This window comes from Notamacropus eugenii, chromosome 1, assembly GCF_028372415.1.
Source record: "Notamacropus eugenii isolate mMacEug1 chromosome 1, mMacEug1.pri_v2, whole genome shotgun sequence".
Lineage (NCBI taxonomy): Eukaryota > Metazoa > Chordata > Mammalia > Diprotodontia > Macropodidae > Notamacropus > Notamacropus eugenii.
The window spans coordinates 723,984,385-724,000,528 of record NC_092872.1 but is presented as its reverse complement, the minus strand read 5'-3'; the positions used below and the strand labels follow the sequence as shown (position 1 = coordinate 724,000,528).

Below are 16,144 nucleotides of genomic sequence, written 5' to 3'. Positions count from 1 at the left end.
GTCTAAACAGACTCTGCTTTCAGGTAAAGGCTAATCTTACTTCCTCTTCCTAGAAAGCCCATCCTGTCTTGGTATGTATATCTTACTTAAACATTAGCAAAGCTAAGAAAAGGGTCCATATCATAATCCAGGTCATTCAGAAAAAAACACAAACAAACTAAGCAACAACCCCAGATAACACTCTAGTGGCTAACCTTATTGCCCTTAGGGTAAAACAGAAACAACCCTTTTTGGGTTTAAGAACCCTTCCCTACTGGGGTGTAGCCTCCACTTCCTGTCCCATTGAACATTGCTTCCCTCTTTTTCTAAGATAGGGTTATATAAGTATTTTATTTCCACTTGTGTTAATCTGGGCCATTTTGTAAATATTTATTCATTTCATGTAGATTGTTAGTTTTACCTGCATGTAATTGAACAACATTACTCCCAATAATTGCTTTAACTGCATTTTCAGTAGTGGCACATTCCCCTTTTCATTTTTGATACTGGTAATATGGCTTTCTCCTGTCTTTTTTCTTAATCAAATTACTCAGTGGTTTACCTATTTTTACTGGTTTCTTCATGAAACCAATTCCTACTTCTATAAGTACAGTATTTTTTTATTTTTACTTTTGTTAATTTCTCATATGATTTTCAAAATTTCCATTTTGTTGTTTAATAAGGGATTTTAAATTTCTTCCTTTTCTATTTTTTCAGTTCCACACCCAGTTCATTGCTTTTAGAAGTGAGACCATTTAGCAAGCCCCCAACAGTAAGAAACATGTTCACCTTAAAGAAAGAATAATACCTGTTGTGAAATCAGGAAGGCCTTTATTAATCTTTCTGTCCATTTTCCCTGAATGGATGGGTAGCCTCCCCCAGTAAGGTTGCAGGAAGATTACAGGAAAACTACAACACATGGAGGAAGATGGGGCTTCTTATACTGTTTTCTGAACTTTGGATCTCCTGTGATACCAGTCCCTGACCATGTGACTCCATGTGCTCCTCTCTGATAGGCCCTTCCTCACACAGCTCCTTGGGCCTGCTCATTAGTCTCTGACCTCTAACATGTCCATGCTAGGTCAGAACCCCTATCACCTAGGAATGTGGACAACAGAATTTTACTTGCCACAATTGATCAGCTCTTTCTCCCTTTTACTGATATATGTGTTTAGAGATTTAAAATTTCCCCTAGGTATTGCTTTGCCTGCATGTCACAAATTTTGGAATTTTGTCTCATTGTTGTCATGCTCTTTAATGAAATTATCAGTGATTTCTATGATTTGTTCTTTTACCTACTGTTTCTTATTGAATAGATTAGTTTCCAATTAATTTTTAATTTATTCTTTATTAAATGTCATATTTATTGCATTGTAGTCTGAAAAGAGCATCACTAATATTTCTGCTTCTCTGAATTTGTCTGTGACACTTTCCTGCCCTTACACATGGTCAGGTTTTGTATAGATGCTAATGTACAGCTGAGAGAGTGGTATGCACATTCCTCCTCCCAGCTTTTCCTAGAAGTCTATCATGTCCAACTTCAAACACTTCCATTCAGGGTCAGGTAGTTAAGGAAGTGAACAGAGAGGCAGCCCTGAAGTCAGGAGGACCTGAGTTCCAATATTCCCCCACGCATGTGACACTTACCAGCTGTGTGACCTTGGGCAAGTTACTTAACCCTAATTGCCTCACCACTCCCTTCTCAAAAATTACATTCATCTAAAACTTTTTTCTTATTTTTGTATTGTTTTTCTAGTTCTGAGAGGGGAAAGTGGAGGACATTTCTGGTATATTTTTATTATCTATTTCTTCTTGCAATTCATCTGACTTTCAAGAATTTGAATACTAGGCCATTTGGTTCATGTATGATAGATATTGATATTATTTCATTATCTGTTGTTTTCTTTTAAGTAAGATGCAATTTCCCTGCTTATCTCTTTTAATTACACTTATTTTTGCTTTAGCTTTCTTTGAGCTTAAAATTGATTGACTTGCCTTAAAAAAAAAAAAAACTTTAGCTGAAGCATAGTAGATTCTATTCCAGCCCCTTATTTTAACTCTGTGTGTATCTTTCTGTTTCAAGTGTGTCTCTTGTAAACATCATATTATTGCATTCTGCTTTCTAGTCTGTTCAGCTATTCATGTATGTCTGTGCCTGGGAAAAGTTTTGATGATGACTTTGATATTGCCTAAGGAAGGGTTCTCCTGACTCTGTTTCCCCATTGTGCTATTTCCTTTCTGAAAAGGAAAATTCCCACCTGGTGAATCCTGAGCCTTGCTTTTAACACCTTGTGACTACATGATTGCTTGTCAGACATGACTCATGCCTGGAACCAAACAGAGCTAAGGGAGTTACCCTTTCATTATGATACATGTCATTGTTATAGTTATGTCCTTCTTTTACCTTTTGTAGCAACTTTCTATAATCAAGAAGTTTTGCAAGTACAATACTAAATTTATTAAATAAAAATTGATACTGGAACATCTCTGAGTTATTATGATATGAAAGTATGAACATCTTACAATTTTAATCTGTATTTGTGGTCATATTATAATATAAGAATGATATACTGAGGGTTAAATGATTACACAAAGTAATAAGACATAGATGCAATGCAAAAGTTTTCTAATTTAATGTAATAATAAAATTTGAGAAGGCAACAGGTTTAGAGGCTTTTCTTTAAGAGCTATGTACATTTGTATATGACTAGCTCCCACATTCATATGTCACGGAAATTCAGGCTTTGAGTACTTTATAGTAATTATTTCTCAAAATTAGATCAAGGATTTTACACATAAATTGTGTTGATAATGGCAAAGGAAGGGAATATTTTTATCTTAAAACTATCTGTCTGATAATTTTAAAAGACAGAATAGCTCATTTTATGGTTGGACCCTCAACAATTTTTAAAGATTCTCATGTTATGTACAGGATTTAGATAAGGATAGAACAGCAAACTGTATATAAACTGAAATTCTCTGACTTTAAGATTTGAGAACCAAATTGAAGTGATTGTACTAAAGTATAAGTGAGAAATATCTTGGAAACGTTAGATTTGGAACCAGAGCCCTTTTTAGCACTGTCCTAAGAATAAAGCCTATTGTCCAAGAAAAGATATCTAGAGACCAGATAACTACATGAAACCTCTGGGACTGAAACTGCGGTGATAAAATGGACATTCAGAATGCATCACTAGGATCCAAAATGGCTTGATGTCAGTTACTGTTGATGTGATAACTATTGTACTCCTTCGACCTTTTGTTTCAAGATATTTAAGTTTTCTTGGTTACTTGGTTACTCTCTTCTCAAAACTAGTCCACTGTGCACCTTCTCCTTCTTCCTCTCCCTCTTCTTCTCTCTAAATGCAGGTGAATTTTGATAGTTAATCTGGGGTGTACTGGCTATATTCCTTCCTTCCTTCCTTCCTTCCTTCCTTCCTTCCTTCCTTCCTTCCTTCCTTCCTTCCTTCCTTCCTTCCTTCCTTCCTTCCTTTCTGTCTTTCTTTCTTCCTTTTCTCAAAGACTAAACATTAAACCCATTTCTCTCTAAAGCTCATAGATTGGAAAACAATAGATCCCTGCCCAAGCACCACTTAATGGCTATTTTTGGGCCCTCCTAGCTCAGAGTGAATGCAAACAGTAACTCTTTCTCTTTTGTTCAGTACCCCTGAGAATTTTCCACTCCCAGTTTAATTTGTTTTCATTAAAGATTCCATCTCTTGACTCACTTCCTAAGGAGTCCTGTTCACTGAATGAGCATTACCTGATTCAAAGTGAAAACCTGAAAAGGTCTTAGCCCAAAAGGACCAGGGTCTCCCAGTGCATCCTGGGCCATTTACAGTCACTCTGATGAATCTGGCCACTGGATCCAGATGGCTCTGGAGGAGAAGTGAGGTTGGTGACCTTGCACAGCCCTCCATCACTCAAAACGAAGTCAAGTGCAAGTCATGTCTTCCTCTCCATGATGTCATGGTCCTCTTCCAGAAAGAAGGACAACAACAACAACAATAGCAAGACCAACAATCACTACTCTATCTCATTTTATGGGTGAATTCATCCCATTTGCATTTACAGTTATGCTTACTAATAGGGCATTTCTCTCCATGCAATTTTGTTCTGTTTAAACTTCTCTCTCTCTTTTTACCCTCATTCTCCTCTGAAGTTTGCCTTTACCTCTGCCCATTGCCTTCCTTAATCCACTCTCCTTTATTATCACCCTTTCCTTTATCCCCTTCCCTTCCTACTTTCCTGTTGACTAAGATTGTTTTCTACACCTAATTGAGTGTCTATATAAATATATTTTCCACTTTTTGATTAATTTAGATGAGAGTGAGGTTCAAGTGTTGGTTACTCCCACCTACCAATTTCTTTCTACTATAAAATCTCTTTGTTACACACCTCCGTTATTTGAGATAATTTCCCCAATTATGGCCCTCCCTTTCCCTTTCTCCTAGTGCATCCATCTTCTTGTCCATCCATTTTTTTAGGTCAACCCAAATATAATCAACTCATTCCCATGCCCTCTGTCTATGTAGAGTGTTTTTAGTTGCTATTAATAATGATAATGTTCTTAGGAGTTATGTATATTATATTCCCATATAGAAATGTAATGAATTTAACTTTATTGAGCCCCTTATGATTTCTCTCTCATGTTCTCCTCTTTATGCTTATTTTGAGTCTTACATTGTAAAAAAGATTTTCTGTTCATCTCTCGTCTTTTCATCAGGAATGTTTGAAAGTCTTCTATTTCATTAAAAGTCCATTTCCTCCCTTGAAGGATTATAATCAGTTTTGCTTGGTAGGTTATTCTTGGTTGTACTTCTAGTTCTTTTGTCTTCCAGAATATCATATTCCAAGCACTCAGCTCCTTTACTATTTTTGTAATTTCGTCATTTTTCAGTAGTGTCCAAGTCTTCATGATCTTATTTGGGGTTTTCTTGGCAAAGATACAAGAAGAGTTTGCTCTTTCCTTCTCCAGCTCATTTCACAGGTGAGGCTACTGAGATGAACAGTGTTAAGTGACTTGCCCAGGGTCACACATCTAGTAGGTATCAGAAGACAGATTTGAACTCATGGAGATGAATCCTGGCTCCAGGCCTTCCACTTTATCTACTGAGCCATCTAGCTTCTCAATCAGCTTTTACAAAGATATATTCACTTGACAGAGACAGAAGAATAAAACTACAAATATTACCACCCTCAATATTTGGAGACATATTGTCCCCAAAATCACTTTGGTTCCTGGAGACACATTTTCTAGAGAACAATGATGCCATCAAATTCACATGCAAATGTAGCAGTGTAGTTACATAAATCTTCCTGTCAGCTAATGCTGGTATGGGTACTGTAGGTGATGAATTCTGGGCTATTTACAAAAATCTGTTGGGGATCAAGGCCCAGTCCCTCAGAGACTTGCTCTGCAGACATTTCAAGCTCACAGTATGTGAACTTGTAATCCATCCACCTAAAACAAAGCAAGAAATACTAAGGCAAAGACCAAAGACTCTTTGTCCAGGGTTTACATGTCAGCCTGTGAGGAAGAGATTGAAGGTATAAATTTAGATGTATATGTGTGTGTGTGAATGCTCAAACACTTCTATAAGTGTGTATGTAATTATTATGTGGGTATATATATGCTTATGTATATGCTCATGCATAGCAGTGCTATATCTGAATAATATTAAAAATTTGAGAATACTGAAGTTAATAACTTCAAAAGACAACATTAATTTGGCAGTTAGTTTGTGGAGTGTATAGAATACTGGGCCTGGAACCAAGAAATTCTAGGTTCAAATCCAGCTTCAGACACATCAGTTGTGTGACCTTGGGCAAGGTGCTTAACCTCTATGTGAGGATCAAATGAGATAATATTTGTAAAGTGCTAAGGCATAGTGCCTGGCATATAGCAAGTGCTATATAAGGGAAAGGTATTCCCAATAATATTCAAACAAAGTCAAAAGACTGAGGAAATTGGAAGAAAATCAAATATATTTCTAATCAAGAACTATTAACCTGGAAAAAAACCAAAGACAGAAAACTTCAGAATCCTGAGATAACCTGAAATCTATATGTGCGTGTTATGACATTGATGATTTTCAAGTATTTATGATAAGAAAACTGAAAGGAAGAGACATCTGAAATAAATAAATAGACATAAAGAAAAAAGGAAAACCCAAGTTAACAGTCCGAAGGGATTTTCTATCAAAGAAATATTTACATTCTAATAGTTGGGGTGATAAAAGGGTGTTTTAAGAATCCTAATGTCATAAGGGGTCATAGAGGTGCTCCAGTGAGATAGAAGAATTATAGTTTTATGGTCAGTTGGTGCTGAAAGAATATAGAAAAAGGAAGGGCAATGAAATATTAGCAATAAATAGGGGACAGAGGCAGGGGGCCTCCCTTTGTTGGGGTGCACAAGTAGAAGTATAAATAAAGTTGGAAAGAAGAAGGGGATCATATATCACTTAAGTTCACTTTTATGTCACATTCTTAAAACAAGGCACAAAGCACATAATTACACACACATTCATCTCAACAGGGATTCAGATAGGAACAGGAAGAGGAGAAAGGTAGCTTCAGGGAAAGATTGTCATAAGCAAACCAAACTAAGGTTATTGAGAGGATAGTGAAGAGGTTAAGAAAGAAATAATAATGAAGAGGTAATGATGAGTATAGAGAAGGAAATACATGAGAAAATAGGATGGAGAGAAACATACAATTAATTCATCAAAATGAATGTGAATGAGATAAACTGACTCATAAAAAGGCATTGTATAGCAGAAGTGATTACAAAGAAATATCCAGTAATGTGTTTGGCTATTTTCACAAGAAACTTTTTAAAAATATAAAGACTCCCATGTAGTTAAAATGAGTCACAGAGAAATCTATGATGCCTCAACTGAAAATTAAAAAATAAAAGAGGTATAGTGATTGTAATTTCAGACAAGGCAATAACAAAACTAGACTTAATTAATAGAGATATATGGAGAAGCTACATTTAGCATATGCCCTTATAGTAGTTCTCTCTCCAGCAGATGTGATCAAGGAGGCTGAAACCTGGGTCCCACAATGACTGCGTTGGCATCTTCATTTAGAGGGGAGCAAATGTTCCCATTTTGACCAGATTGTACCCACTGAGTTATCCTCAGAAACCATTGCATTGCTATTATTCACCTTTGAGTGTTATATCCTTTATTTTATGTGAAATTTTCAGTACTGCTAATGATATATATAAACTACTAATATTTATTATCATGGTCTAAAATGATGATTAAAAGCCCATTTTGACCCTATGGCCCCTCTTCATGTGTGACTTTTCTCACCTGGGAGCCAGAGAATCAGGAGGCAGAGAAAATGAGCCAGGGACACCATCTCCATACTATGCTCTGTCCAGCACTGATCCTTACACTGTGGAGAGAAATGTCCTACTGATAAAGGCTTTTAGCATGTGGTAGGGAAATTGAAGGGAGGGGACATGTGAAGCAGATGGACTGTCAGGGAATATTCAAGAGCTTCCAGTTTTAGAGTCAATATTCTTCCAGGGCTCATGAACAGTTCAACCTCAGGTATCCTCAGTTAGATCTGGAAAGAAATTCAGCCTCAAGGATGCATCTCTCCCTCATGGAGTGGGTGGTAGGTGGTGGGCAGGAGTATAACCCATATTCTTGGTTTCTTTCCTTCAAAGGAAACAGAAAAATCTTCATTGTTAAATGACTAAAGTGACTCATAGTCATTGCCTGATAGAACGATGTTTAGAAATATGAGGGACCTTATAGAACTTCTGCTCCAACCCATCCAGTCTCTTAACAGAGAAACTAAGATCTACTCGTGCAAAGGTGATTGAAAGAAAGTCATGCAGATAACAAGGCCAAACCTTCAAAATAAAGACTATCATCCAGATGTTTCATGGCACTTTAAACAGGTTCTTCTTTGAGCTTTACAATAACGCTTTGATGCAAGCAGAATGAATATGATCAATCCCACTTTAGAGTAAAGGAAATTGATGTCCATAGATTGTAAACAATTTGGCTCAGATGACTTGGCTGTTAATGAGAACAGCTGAGACTGGGACCCAGATACTCTGACTCCTAATCTAGATGAGGAGGAAGAGGAGGAGAAGGAGGACAACTAGCAATTCTATAAAATGCTTTATAGAACTTTTTACAAATATCTTATTTTAACCTCATAATAGTACTGGAAGATGTTTATTGTTATTTTGCAAATGAGGAAACAGAGGGTTAAAAAGTGATGTGATTTGCCCAGGGTAATATAGCTAGTAAGTGTTTGAGGCTGGATTTGAATTCAGGATATCCTGAATCCAGGTCTAGGTCTCAAGCCCTAGCCTCCATACAACTTTGCTGCCCCCCAAAATAATGATGATAATGCAAGATGGCATTTTTATATCACTCTGAGGTTTACAGTGTACTTATCCTCACTCTACAGATTAAAAAAATTGAGGTTAAGTGACTCGCCTAGGGTCACTCTACTTAGTGTCCATGAAAGTATTTGAACCCAGAATCTTTCAAGACCTAGGCTCTATCCAATATACCACCTAGCTGCCAATATAGGGCCATTGTCATAGACTATACAAGAAGCAATGACGAGCTAGTCTAGGTTTATTGTGGTGTGAGGAGGACACGTGTATGGGCAACATTGAGCAGGAGGAATCAACAAAAATTGGCCCTTGGTCCAGTATGAGTATGGAGGCTATTTGAGAGTAAAGGGTCAAGTAACATTCTGAAGACAGGGAAAGGAAAAGGAGGAAAAGGAGAAAGAAGAAGAGTAGGATGAGAACAAGGAGGAAAAAAGAAAGAGGAGGACAAGAAAAGAATGAGAAAAGAAGAGTAGAAAAAAAGGATGAAGAAGAGAAAAAGAGAGAAGGAGAAGGAGGCAGAAGAGGAGGAGGAAGACATTGTAATAGGAATAAAAGGAAAGAAGGGATCAAGACCTGGACTAGGGTGGTTGTACTGTCTAGTCAGAAAGAAGACTATTGATGTGAATGAAATTGAGAAGGTGGTAACTAACTGAGAATGATGGCTGCAAGGGAAAAATCCAGGGCGACTGAAAGAGTAGTGATGCCCTTGATAGAAACTGGCTCAGAGAGTTTAAGTGACTTTCCAAAACCTCCATGACTGGTGAGATCACAGGAGATGGGAGAATTCAATCAGAATTTATCATCTGAAGTTCAGTATTTTTTCAAATATTTAAGACCTAATTTCAAATTTTAAGAAGTAACACCTACTAGATTTTGTTCCTAACCATTATTTTAACTCCACAAAAATCTTAACGTGTCTCATTTTTTTAAAACAATACATTGTTGGATTCTACTTTTTAACTCATCCTGTTACATTCTTCCATGGTGGGTAGGAGGTCTTTTGGTGGGTGAAAGATGAAATGATTCAGGGAGCAAAGGTGCAAGTTGCTGAACACATTGTTTTATTATGCAATGCAAGGCAATTGCCCAACAAACTGAGACCAGACTTTCCCCACCTTTTGGCACCAGAACCAGAATATGGGAGGAGAAAAACAATTTAATAAGACCAGCTAATCATGAGAAAACAATTCACCAGGCTACAAAATTAGATAATATGATTTTGAATTGGATGAAAGATTAGGGACTTTCTAAGTTGGGGAGGGTGAGATTGAATAAGCGTAATTCCCTGAAAACAGAAAAAGAGGTGTCCTATTCCCTGATAGTGTCTGTATGCCAAAAAAGGAAAATGGAAATAATAACTGATTAACCAATAGGTAAGACATATGGATTGCTTGAGATATTCTGTGAGAAAACTCCTTACATCAATTTTCAGATCTGAATACTGGGTGAAGGGGAGAGTGAATAGGTACAATCCTCGAAATCAGAAAAAGGGATATTGTACTCCCCCCAAAGGAACATGGAAATAATAACTGACTGAGCAGCATGGAGTCAGTTTTCAGATAACTGTAAGATGGCAGATCTGTTCTGCCCTAACTGTGCCAATTGCAGGGTGGTGTACCTTCTGAGAGAATACTGAGATACCAGAGAAAGAGGGGCCCATGCAAGTTTGGTTATCAATAGAGTTTGTTAGGTCTAATTAGATTATTTAGGGGAGCTTACTCACAAGAGGCCAGTAATGCTGGGTCCTATGACTTTCTCCATGAAGTATTCTTTCAGCTCTTTCCCTTCCTCCCCTAACCCTGGTAAAATAATTTCTCTTAGAACATTTTCTGGACCACTTCTATGCATTCTCCTCAATCCCCCACACATCCCATTTATTTATTTATTTTGACCAAGGGAGGTAACTGAGACAGAGCTAGGAGGAAGGGTCAGTGTGGAGGGGAGACTGCTGAGGGTTTTAGAACAGGTGAAATCAACTTCAGCTGCCTTCATCTGCCTAGCAGAGTATGTGACCTTTTAGTGATCACCTGATCAAAGAGGGTGAGAACACTTTGCATGGGGAGCCAAGGTCCCTCCAGAGTGTGCACAGGTGGGACTGATTGTGTGGGGATCAAATAGAGGAGATGGTTCCTCCCAAAGAAGTAGGGAATGGGTGCACTTCACAGACCCTCCACCACTTTGGCTCTCACACTTATCATTTGTAAAAGGAGGAGGGGACTGAGGAGGGTTACATTTGACGGACTCTAAGATAAGTCAAAATGGAGTTCCAAAAATATTAGGGCAGGTTTTTTTCTCATTAAAAGCTTTAAATTGCACTGTCTGTTGGGAAATCCTAGACATCTGTGCATTTATAATTCATCCATCCATCCATCCCTCCATCCATCCCTCCCTCCCTCCCTCCATCCATCCATCCATCTACCTACCTACCCACCTATCTACCTATCTATCTATCATCTATCTATCTATCTATCTATCTATCTATCTATCTATCTATCTGTCTGTCTGTCTGTCTGTCTGTCTGTCTGTCTGTCTGTCTGTCTGTCTATCTATCTATCTATCTATCTATCTATCTATCTATCTATCTATCTATCTATCTATCTTGTCTCAGAAAAAGTTCTTCCTCTTTATCTCTCATTAGGCTGGGAAGTCTACCAGGACTCTCTTTTTTTTAGATAGCCAAGACCTCTTGAGCCCTTGATATTTGCATGTTTTGCCTCCAGAGGCATGGCCCTGGGCAGCTGAGTGCTTATAAAGAGCCCCTTCCATGGGTCATGGTGACTGATCTACACCCCTGGGGGACCCAGCACCAAGATGGGCTCCCTGGCTCACCTCCTGTGCTTTCTGCTGCTCTCCATTCCAGGTGAGAGACATACATTTAGCACAGCCTGGAGGTTGGTGCTGCCTTGAATCCAGTGTCGATGATTCAGCTTTCAAATGCAGCAGTTCTCAGTGTCTGTCACAGAGCACGGTGAGTGGATGTTCCTAATGGATTTTTTCGTTTGGTGCTTTCTTCCACTAACCAGGGTCCAGAACGAACACTGTGCTCACCCAGACTCCAGACCTGCTGCCTGTTTCTCCAGGGCAGACAGCCACCATCACATGCAAGGCCAGTAAGGATATTGATGACCTGCAATGGTATCAGAAGAAGCCAGAACAGTCTCCCAGGCTCCTCATTAAAGATGTTTCCACCCTTCTTGAGGGAGTGCCTGCCCAGTTCAGTGGCAGTGGATATGGCACTGATTTCACTCTCACCATCAAAGGTGTGGAGGCTGAGGATGCTGGGGATTATTACTGTCAGCAGCATGATACCTCACCTCTCACAGTGATACAGCCTGTGACAAAAACCTCTCTGTGTCATCCAGTCCAGCTGAATCAGGGGAGCAGCTGTTTCTAAGATGCCCATGGTTTGAGCCTTATCTGACCTTTTGCATTTACATCAGTTCCCTTTTTCATCTGTATGCAGTTGACATGAAGAGGAATTGAGCACCTTCCCTCTCCCCAGCCCTGTGTCAAGTATTATGGACGTCTTTGACATTCAGCTGATCTCAAGGATCTTAGTGTCTAAGTATGGAGGTACATTCCTTATATATTCATCCATCCTTATATATTCATTCATTTAAACATATACATGAGAATTTGGTCAAAAAGGCTCCTAAGGCTCTTCTCATCAAGTTTTTTTCCTCCCTAAAAACCAAAGGTCCAGGGATAGGCCCAGATGAAATTCGAGAATCAGAGGGAGCCTTGCCTTAGATCTCATTCCAAACACGGGAGCTAGAGCATGCCCAGGGATAGGGACTGGAAATAGAACATCAGAAATGTTCATACTCCTGCTCCATGTTTTTGAATCATTTACTCAACATCAAAGACCTTACATTCCTCTCTAGGAGAGAATCCAAGTATGTAGAAAGAAAAGAAGAAGAAAGAAGAAGAAAAGAAGTAGAAGGAAAGAGCCTGAGTGAAAAACCTGCTACGGAAACAAGAAGGAATAGGAATTGGGATAAAGAGGCAGCAATCCTACAGTTATAAAGTGCGAATAACCATAGTTACTGATAGGAAGAGGGTTCAGAGCCCAGGAGAAGAACAAATGCACAGAATTTGGTGACCACAAGCTAGTGTTCAATAAGAGGGCACTGGAACTCCTAAGAAAAGATTTCAAATTAAAAATGAGCATCTCGATGTGTCCTCTGCTCTGACCCTTTATTCTGATAAAGAATATGTCACCAGACTAAGAACTCAGAATAAGGGATTTCTGGGACTGATGGAGTCTCAGAGCAACTTCCATCATTGACCTCTCTCTGTGACCTGGATCACTCCTTATAAGACAGCCTCCTCATCCAGCCTTTTTAGCTTTGGCTGCAATTTCTCTCATTCACCCCTCCCTCTCTGGATGAGATGGAAGAGATGGAATATTCCTTGTTCCCCATTACCACTTGCAGGTACTCTCTCCACCTCCATCATTCAGTGACCTCTTTTCCTTTTAAGTTAACTCAGTCCAGATTTGCCCAGTGAAAAGGCTGGTAGCTGTTGTCTACCAACCTCCAGGACACTCTTCATCCCTCTTCGCTGAGCTTAGTACATGGTTCACTGTCTTCCTTCCCTCCTCAACTCTTGCACACATACCAGGGGACTTCAACATGGACATTGATACTCCCCCCAAAAATTTACCTCTCAGCTTCCTCATTTCCCCTGACAAATAATCTCCAACTCACATCAGTTGTACACAGAATGATCATACCCTTTGTCACCTACCAATGCAGCTCCTCCATATTGAAGAAATTTGAAATTCTCTGATCTGATCACAATATATTATCCCTCCTTCTCTGCCATGTAACTCCAAACACTATTCTTCGCCATTACTATGACCCCTAATCTTTTGACTTTTGATTCTTTGCTAGGCTGTCACCCTTGTACTGAATACACTGTTCTCCATTTGCCATTTCAAAACCCTAGTTAATTATTTCAGTCTACACTGTCCTCTTAAATCCTTTGCCCCATCATGTTATCACTGATCTTCTCCTGCCAAGTTTAATCCCTGGTTTATTCCCTCCATCCCCTGCCTTCCCTCCTATACACATAATACTGAAGGAAGCTATTCCTGATCCCTCTTAATTTTAGGTTCTTCCTTCTTTAGATTTATCTCCAAGTTATCCTGTACAAACACTTTTTGTACATAGCTGTTTGCATGATATCTCCTTTATTTGACTGCGAACCCTTTGAGAGCAGGGACAGTTTTTACCTTTCTTTTTATCCTCTATACTCAAGATAGTGCCCACAACATAGGAGATGTCAATAAATGTTTCTTTACAGATTGATAATATTACTTTTCATCACAGTTCGTGCCCTCTTTCATGGAGGATATGGTATATTTCTTTTTTTAATTTTTATTTTATTTCATTTTTTTTAGGGGGAGATTTTATTTATTTATTTAACTTTTAACATTCATTTTCACAAAATTTTGGGTTCCACATTTTCTCCTCTTTTGTCCCCTCCCCCACCCCAAAACACTGAGCATTCTAATTGCCCCTATCACCAATCTGCTCTCTCTTCTATCATCCCTCTCTGCCCTTGTCTCCATCTTCTCTTTTGTCCTGTAGGGCCGAATAACTTTCTATACCCCTTTACCTGTATTTCTTATTACCTAGTGGCAAGAACAGTACTCGACAGTTGTTCCTAAAACTTTGAGTTTCAACTTCTTTTCCACCCTCCCTCCCCACTCCTTCCCTTTGGAAGGTAAGCAATTCAATATAGGCCAAATCTGTGTAGTTTTGCAAATGACTTCCATAATAGTCGTGTTGTATAAGACTAACTATATTTCCCACCATCCTAACCTGTCCCCCATTACTTCTGTTCTCTCTTTTGATCCTGTCCCTCCCCATGAGTGTTGACCTCAAATTGCTCCCTCCTCCCCATGCCCTCCCTTCCATCATCCCCCCCACCCTGCTTATCCCCTTATCCCCCCACTTTCCTGTATTGTAAGATAGGTTTTCATACCAAAATGAGTGTGCATTTTATTCCTTCCTTTAGTGGAATGTGATGAGAGTAAACTTCATGTTTTTCTCTCCCCTCCCCTCTTTATCCCTCCACTAATAAGTCTTTTGCTTGCCTCTTTTATGAGAGATAATTTGCCCCATTCCATTTCTCCCTTTCTCCTCCCAATATATTTCTCTCTCACTGCTTGATTTCATTTTTTAAAGATATGATCCCATCCTCTTCAATTCACTCTGTGCACTCTCTATGTGTGTGTGCATGTGCGTGTGCATGTGTATGTGTGTAAACCCACCCAGTACCCAGATATTGAATAGTTTCAAGAGTTACAAATATTGTCTTTCCATGTAGGAGTGTAAACAGTTCATCTTTTGTAAGTCTCTTATGACTTCTCTTTGCTGTTTACCTTTTCATGCTTCTCTTCATTCTTGTGTTTGAAAGTCAAATTTTCTTTTCAGCTCTGGTCTTTTCATCAAGAATGCTTGAAAGTCCTCTATTTCATTGAAAGAACAATTTTTTCCCCTGAAGTATTACACTCAGTTTTGCTGGGTAGGTGATTCTTGGTTTTAGTCCTAGTTCCTTTGACTTCTGGAATATCCTATTCTGCACCCTTCGATCCCTTAATGTAGAAGCTGCTAGATCTTGTGTTATCCTGATTGTATTTCCACAATACCCTAATTGTTTCTTTCTAGCTGCTTGCAATATTTTCTCCTGGACCAGGGAACTCTGGAATTTGGCCACAATGTTCCTAGGAGTTTCTCTTTTTGGATCTCTTTCAGGTGGTGATCTGTGGATTCCTTGAATACTTATTGTGCCCTCTGGTTCTAAAATCTCAGGGCAGTTTTCCTTGATAATTTCATGAAAGATGATGTCTAGGCTCTTTTTTTGATCATGGCTTTCAGGTAGTCCCATAATTTTTAAATTGTCTCTCCTGGATCTATTTTCCAGGTCAGTTGTATTTCCAATGAGATATTTCACATTATCTTCCATTTTTTCATTCTTTTGGTTTTGTTTTGTGATTTCTTGGTTTCTCATAAAGTCATTAGCCTCCACCTGTTCCATTCTAATTTTGAAAGAACTATTTTCTTCAGTGAGCTTTTGAATCTCCTTTTCCATTTCGCTAATTCTGCTTTTGAAAGCATTCTTCTCATTAGCTTTTTGAACCTCTTTTGCCAATTGAGTTAGCCTATTTTTCAAGGTGTTATTTTCTTCAGCATTTTTTGGGGTCTCCTTTGGCAGGGTGTGTAATTGTTTTTCATGCGTTGCTTGAATATCTCTCATTTGTCTTTCCAGTTTTTCCTCCACCTCTCTAACTTGATTTTCAAAATTCTTTTTGAGCTCTTCCATGGCCTGAGCCCATTGAGTGGGCTGGGATAAAGAAGCCTTGACTTCTGTGTCTTTCCCTGATGGTAAGCATTGTTCTTCCTCATCAGAAAGGAAGGGAGGAAATACCTGTTCACCAAGAAAGTAGTCTTCTATAGTCTTATTTTTTTCCCCTTTTCTGGGCATTTTCCCAGCCAGTGACTTGCCTTCTGAATATTCTCTTCATACCCACTTCGCCTCCACATCCGCCCAGCCAGTGCTTGGGGTCTGAGATTCAAATGCTGCTGGATATGTATATTTCAAAGGCCAGTGAGATGAAGTGTGGAATTCAGTCCAACTTCTCAGGGGTTGCTCTGAGCACTCCATGGGCACCAGAGAAACTCAATGAATAGTGGTGACCATGACGAACAAAGTCATTTCCTGTGCTTAGTAGGCCATTTGAGACAGGAGATGTCATCATGTCAGAGCAGAGATGACTCAGAA

The 16,144-nt window shown here is 38.9% G+C and overlaps 1 gene segment (V, D, J or C); it reads left to right on the top strand.

Annotated features, from left to right (window-relative positions):
• Positions 1-11,137: 11,137 nt before the first annotated feature.
• LOC140520294 (immunoglobulin kappa variable 5-2-like) lies at positions 11,138-11,747 on the top strand. The segment is given in 2 exon segments: positions 11,138-11,213; positions 11,377-11,747. Coding segments are annotated over 2 exon segments (420 nt in total).
• The last annotated feature ends 4,397 nt before the right edge of the window (positions 11,748-16,144 follow it).